Genomic DNA, 7500 nt, shown 5'->3' on the forward strand with positions numbered 1-7500 from the left:
ACTGAAGAGCTGATGGACACACACACACACAGCTTACTGAAGAGCTGCTGGACACACACACACACAGCTTACTGAAGAGCTGCTGGACACACACACACACACACACACACACACACAGCTTACTGAAGAGCTGCTGGACACACACACACACAGCTTACTGAAGAGCTGATGAGACACACACACACACAGCTTACTGAAGAGCTGATGGACACACACACACACAGCTTACTGAAGAGCTGCTGGACACACACACACACAGCTTACTGAAGAGCTGCTGGACACACACACACAGCTTACTGAAGAGCTGATGGACACACACACACACATCTTACTGAAGAGCTGCTGGACACACACACAGCTTACTGAAGAGCTGCTGGACACACACACAGCTTACTGAAGAGCTGATGGACACACACACACACACACACACACACACACACACACACAGCTTACTGAAAGAGCTGCTGGACACACACACACAGAGCTTACTGAAGAGCTGCTGGACACACACACACACACACACACACACACAGTGTTATCTCCTGTGGGTCTGTCCTCATCCCCCTGTGGGTCTGTCCTCATCCCCCTGTGGGTCTGTCCTCATCCCCCAGGTCTACAGTGTGTTACCTCCTGTAGGTCTGTCCTCATCCCCCAGGTCTACAGTGTGTTACCTCCTGTGGGTCTGTCCTCATCCCCCTGTGGGTCTGTCCTCATCCCCCCAGGTCTACAGTGTGTTACCTCCTGTGGGTCTGTCCTCATCCCCCAGGTCTACAGTGTGTTACCTCCTGTAGGTCTGTCCTCATCCCCCTGTAGGTCTGTCCTCATCCCCCAGGTCTACAGTGTGTTACCTCCTGTAGGTCTGTCCTCATCCCCCTGTGGGTCTGTCCTCATCCCCCCAGGTCTACAGTCTGGTATCTCCTGTAGGTCTGTCCTCATCCCCCTGTGGGTCTGTCCTCATCCCCCCAGGTCTACAGTCTGGTATCTCCTGTGGGTCTGTCCTCATCCCCCTGTGGGTCTGTCCTCATCCCCCTGTGGGTCTGTCCTCATCCCCCCGTGGGTCTGTCCTCATCCCCCCAGGTCTACAGTCTGGTACCTCCTGTGGGTCTGTCCTCATCCCCCTGTGGGTCTGTCCTCATCCCCCCAGGTCTACAGTGTGTTACCTCCTGTGGGTCTGTCCTCATCCCCCTGTGGGTCTGTCCTCATCCCCCCAGGTCTACAGTGTGTTACCTCCTGTGGGTCTGTCCTCATCCCCCCAGGTCTACAGTGTGTTACCTCCTGTGGGTCTGTCCTCATCCCCCCAGGTCTACATTGTGTTACCTCCTGTGGGTCTGTCCTCATCCCCCCAGGTCTACAGTCTGGTACCTCCTGTGGGTCTGTCCTCATCCCCCTGTAGGTCTGTCCTCATCCCACCAGGTCTACAGTCTGGTATCTCCTGTAGGTCTGTCCTCATCCCCCCAGGTCTACAGTGTGTTATCTCCTGAGGGTCTGTCCTCATCCGCCCAGGTCTACAGTCTGGTACCTCCTGTGGGTCTGTCCTCATCCCCCCAGGTCTACAGTGTGTTACCTCCTGTGGGTCTGTCCTCATCCCCCCAGGTCTACAGTGTGTTACCTCCTGTGGGTCTGTCCTCATCCCCTGTGGGTCTGTCCTCATCCCCCCAGGTCTACAGTCTGGTACCTCCTGTGGGTCTGTCCTCATCCCCCTGTGGGTCTGTCCTCATCCCCCAGGTCTACAGTGCGTTACTTCCTGTGGGTCTGTCCTCATCCCCCTGTGGGTCTGTCCTCATCCCCCTGTGGGTCTGTCCTCATCTCCCCAGGTCTACAGTGTGGTACCTCCTGTGGGTCTGTCCTCATCCCCCTGTAGGTCTGTCCTCATCCCCCCAGGTCTACAGTGTGGTACCTCCTGTGGGTCTGTCCTCATCCCCCCAGGTCTACAGTGTTTTACCTCCTGTGGGTCTGTCCTCATCCCCCTGTGGGTCTGTCCTCATCCCCCCAGGTCTACAGTCTGGTACCTCCTGTGGGTCTGTCCTCATCCCCCCAGGTCTACAGTGTGTTACCTCCTGTGGGTCTGTCCTCATCCCCCCAGGTCTACAGTGTGTTACCTCCTGTGGGTCTGTCCTCATCCCCTGTGGGTCTGTCCTCATCCCCTCAGGTCTAGAGTGTGTTACCTCCTGTGGGTCTGTCCTCATCCCCCTGTGGGTCTGTCCTCATCCCCCCAGGTCTACAGTGTGTTACCTCCTGTGGGTCTGTCCTCATCCCCCCAGGTCTACAGTGTGTTACCTCCTGTGGGTCTGTCCTCATCCCCCTGTGGGTCTGTCCTCATCCCCCCAGGTTTACAGTGTGTTACCTCCTGTGGGTCTGTCCTCATCCCCCTGTGGGTCTGTCCTCATCCCCCCAGGTCTACAGTGTGTTACCTCCTGTGGGTCTGTCATCATCCCCCCAGGTCTACAGTCTGGTACCTCCTGTGGGTCTGTCCTCATCCCCCTGTAGGTCTGTCCTCATCCCCCCAGGTCTACAGTGTGTTACCTCCTGTGGGTCTGTCCTCATCCTCCAGGTCTACAGTGTGTTACCTCCTGTGGGTCTGTCCTCATCCTCCAGCTGTAGGTCTTGCTGGGGTGTAGTTGTCTGGGGAGGTCGATGTGAGACTGGCTCTCAATGGCCTCCAGCAACACCTTTCTACCTGCCTCTAACAGGCTGTCAAGACCACACAACACCTCACCTACACACACACACACACACACAGAGAAACAAGACACACACACACACAGAGAAACAAGACACACACACACACACACACACACACACACACACACACACACACACAGAGAAACACACAGAAACACACACACACAGAGAAACACACAGAAACACACACACACAGAGAAACGGACTCACACACAGAGAAAGAGACACACACACAGAGAAACAGACACACACACACAGAGAAACAGACACACACACAGAGAGAAACACACACACACACAGAGAGAAACAGACAAACACACAGAGAGAAACAGACACACACACACAGAGAAACAGACACACACACAGAGAGAAACAGACACACACAGAGAGAAACAGACACACACACAGAGAGAAACAGACACACACACAGAGAGAAACAGACACACACACACAGAGAAACAGACACACAGAGAGAGACAGACACACACACAGAGAGAAACAGACAAACACACAGAGAAAGAAACAGACAAACACACAGATAGAAACAGACAAACACACACAGAGAGAAACAGACACACACACACACAGAGAGAAACAGACACACACACACACAGAGAGAAACAGACACACACACACACAGAGAGAAACAGACACACACACACACAGAGAGAGAAACAGACACACACACAGAGAGAGAAACAGACACACACACAGAGAGAGAAAGACACACACAGAGAGAAACAGACAAACACACAGAGAAAGAAACAGACAAACACACAGAGAAAGAAACAGACAAACACACAGAGAGAAACAGACAAACACACAGAGAGAAACAGACAAACACACAGAGAGAAACCGACAAACACACAGAGATAAACAGACAAACACACAGAGAGAAACAGACACACACACAGAGAGAGAAACAGACAAACACACAGAGAGAGAAACAGACAAACACACAGAGAGAGAAACAGACACACACACACACAGAGAGAAACAGACACACACACACACACAGAGAGAGAAACAGACACACACACAGAGAGAGAAACAGACACACACACAGAGAGAGAAACAGACACACACACAGAGAGAGAAACAGACACACACAGAGAGAAACAGACAAACACAGAGAGAAACAGACAAACACACAGAGAAAGAAACAGACAAACACACAGAGAGAAACAGACAAACACACAGAGAGAAACCGACAAACACACAGAGAGAAACCGACAAACACACAGAGATAAACAGACAAACACACAGAGAGAAACAGACACACACACAGAGAGAGAAACAGACAAACACACAGAGAGAGAAACAGACAAACACAGAGAGAGAGAGAAACAGACAAACACAGAGAGAGAGAAACAGACAAACACAGAGAGAGAGAAACAGACAAACACAGAGAGAGAGAAACAGACAAACACAGAGAGAGAGAAACAGACAAACACAGAGGGAGAGAGAGACACACACACAGAGAGAGAAACAGACACACACAGAGAGAGAAACAGACACACACACACAGAGAGAAACAGACACACACACACAGAGAGAGAAACAGACACACACACAGAGAGAGAAACAGACACACACACAGAGAGAGAAACAGACACACACAGAGAGAAACAGACAAACACAGAGAGAAACAGACAAACACACAGAGAAAGAAACAGACAAACACACAGAGAGAAACAGACAAACACACAGAGAGAAACCGACAAACACACAGAGAGAAACCGACAAACACACAGAGATAAACAGACAAACACACAGAGAGAAACAGACACACACACAGAGAGAGAAACAGACAAACACACAGAGAGAGAAACAGACAAACACAGAGAGAGAGAGAAACAGACAAACACAGAGAGAGAGAGAAACAGACAAACACAGAGAGAGAGAAACAGACAAACACAGAGAGAGAGAAACAGACAAACACAGAGGGAGAGAGAGACACACACACAGAGAGAGAAACAGACACACACAGAGAGAGAAACAGACACACACACACAGAGAGAAACAGACACACACACACAGAGAGAGAAACAGACACACACAGAGAGAAACAGACAAACACACAGAGAGAAACAGACAAACACACAGAGAGAAACAGACAGACACACAGAGAGAAACAGACAGACACACAGAGAGAAACAGACACACACAGAGAGAAACAGACACACACAGAGAGAAACAGACAGCATTAGATTCAGTTTAGGAACTTTTTGAAGAAGTCACATTCAAACCGTTCTCCCCTCTCACCCCTCCCTCCTTCCTCTCCTCTCACCCCTCCATTCCCTCCTCCTCCTCCTCCTCCATTCCCCCCTCTCCTCCCCCATCTCCATTCCCTCCTCCTCTCCCCCTCCTCCTCCTCCCCCTTCCCTCCCCCATCTCCATTCCCTCGCCCATCTCCATTCCCTCCTCCTCCTCCTCCTCCCCCTTCCCTCCAATTCTCCATTCCCTCCTCCTCTCCCCCTCCTCCTCCTCCCCCTTCCCTCCTCCTCACCCTGCTCCAGCTGTATCCTATCCATCTCTAGTGAGGCCATGTCGCTGAGTAGAGTCATCCCCTCCAGAGCCCAGACCTCCAGACACCCAGGACTGGCCACGTCTCTCCCCAGCGAGGAGGCCTCTGTCTGGGGAAGGGTGGGTAGGGCAGGGGGGACAGCCTGGGTCATCTGACTGGCAGCCAATAGCGTCATCATACCAGCCATGGGGTCATCAGGGACGATGTTTAGAGGCGAGGGAGAGAGAGGGGGAGGAGAGGATGCCTGTGGTTCGGGGCCGGGTCTAAAGGCCGGTCGCTCGGAGCTTGCCGTGGTGCATGATGGGTAATGGGCGGGGCTCGACTTCTCTGTGACCTCTGGTTTAGTCTCCACCTTCGGGACGGACGGTGGAAGCTGATAGGCTCCTCGGCAGCCGTAGGTCAACACCTCCATCTTGACCGCTCCTGCCTCCTCCTCTTCCTCCTCGGACTGTTGTTCTTGTGGCTGTGTGGGGGGAGGACAGGGCTGGGGGCCTGTGGGGAGGCTGGTGTGTTTATGTGGCTGTGTGGATGGTAGAGGAGGACCGGGCTGGAGGGCTGAGTGGAGGCTGGTGTGTTTATGTGGCTGTGTGGATGGTAGAGGAGGACAGGGCTGGGGGGCTGTGGGGAGGCTGGTGTGTTTATGTGGCTGTGTGGATGGTAGAGGAGGACCGGGCTGGAGGGCTGAGTGGAGGCTGGTGTGTTTATGTGGCTGTGTGGATGGTAGAGGAGGACAGGGCTGGGGGCCTGTGGGGAGGCTAATGCTGGTGTGTTTGTGTGGCTGTGTAAGGCTGGGATGTGTGTGTAATTGTGTGTGTGTGTGGGTGAGATGTGTGTGTTTGAGGCTTGACTCTCCGTCTCTCTCTATTTGGCTGAGGGTTGGAGGGCTGGAGGTCCGGAGCTGAGGGTCCAGGGCAGCAGGACTCATGCCCAGCTGGGGTGGCTCCTGGTCGGGGTCATGCTTCAGCGTGGTCCCTGGTCTGGCCGGAGCTCCAGGCCCCGAGGCTTCACGTCTGGAGCCGTGGCCCGGAGGAGAGGCGGCAGGGAGGAGACCGAAGGGTGTTTGTTACCCCCAGCTGGATGGGGGAGGGGGCGGGGGGGGAATAGGGCGCTGAACGGGGGGTGATGGACTGGTAACGGTAACCAGGGGTGATATCTGTCCAAACACAAACACAGGTAAATAACACACATGATCCCTCTCATCAAGCAGTGGTGTATCTAAACAGGCTGGTTATATAGAGACAACACAACAGAATTTAACACAATAGAAGAGACTAGAATTCAATAAGAGAATAAGAGAACAGAATTCAATTAGAGAATAGAATTCAATTAGAGAATAAGAGAATAGAATTCAATTAGAGAATAGAATTCAATTAGAGAATATAACAATAGAATTCAATTAGAGAATAAGAGAATAGAATTCAACAGAACAACTATAGAATAAGAGAATAGAATTCAGAACAATAGAATCACAATAGTAGAATAGAATACAACAGAATAGAATAAAATACAACAATAGAATATCATAATATAATTTAACAGAATAAAATATAATACAATAGAATAACAGAATTGAATGTAACAGAATATAATGTAACAGAATATAATACAACAATACAATGCAACAGAACAGAATACAACAATACATTGTAACAGAACAGAATATAACAATACAATGCAACAGAACAGAATATAACAATACAATGTAACAGAACAGAATATAATAATACAATGTAACAGAACAGAATATAACAATACAATGTAACAGAACAGAATATAACAATACAATGTAACAGAACAGAATATAACAATACAATGTAACAGAACAGAATACAACAATACAATGTAACAGAACATAATATAACAATACAATGTAACAGAACAGAATACAACAATACAATGTAACAGAACAGAATACAACAATACAATGTAACAGAACAGAATACAACAATACAATGTAACAGAACAGAATACAACAATACAATGTAACAGAACAGAATACAACAATACAATGTAACAGAACAGAATATAACAATACAATGTAACAGAACAGAATACAACAATACAATGCAACAGAACAGAATACAACAATACAATGTAACAGAACAGAATATAACAATACAATGCAACAGAACAGAATATAACAATACAATGTAACAGAACAGAATATAATAATACAATGTAACAGAACAGAATATAACAATACAATGTAACAGAACAGAATATAACAATACAATGTAACAGAACAGAATATAACAATACAATGTAACAGAACAGAATACAACAATACAATG

The 7500-nt window shown here is 49.3% G+C and overlaps 1 protein-coding gene across 1 annotated transcript; it reads right to left on the reverse strand.

Annotated features, from left to right (window-relative positions):
* Positions 1 to 480: 480 nt before the first annotated feature.
* On the reverse strand, positions 481 to 6312 carry LOC135531437 (uncharacterized; the record flags this gene model as incomplete). The annotated part of the gene is made up of 3 exons (XM_064959484.1): positions 5192 to 6312; positions 2568 to 2716; positions 481 to 496 (listed from the first exon to the last, which is right to left on the reverse strand). Coding segments are annotated over exons 1-3 (1108 nt in total), but the record flags the coding sequence as incomplete, so codon positions are not given.
* Positions 6313 to 7500: the final 1188 nt, after the last annotated feature.

This window comes from Oncorhynchus masou, unplaced genomic scaffold (genome assembly GCF_036934945.1).
Source record: "Oncorhynchus masou masou isolate Uvic2021 unplaced genomic scaffold, UVic_Omas_1.1 unplaced_scaffold_1588, whole genome shotgun sequence".
In the NCBI taxonomy this organism is placed as follows: Eukaryota; Metazoa; Chordata; class Actinopteri; order Salmoniformes; family Salmonidae; genus Oncorhynchus; species Oncorhynchus masou.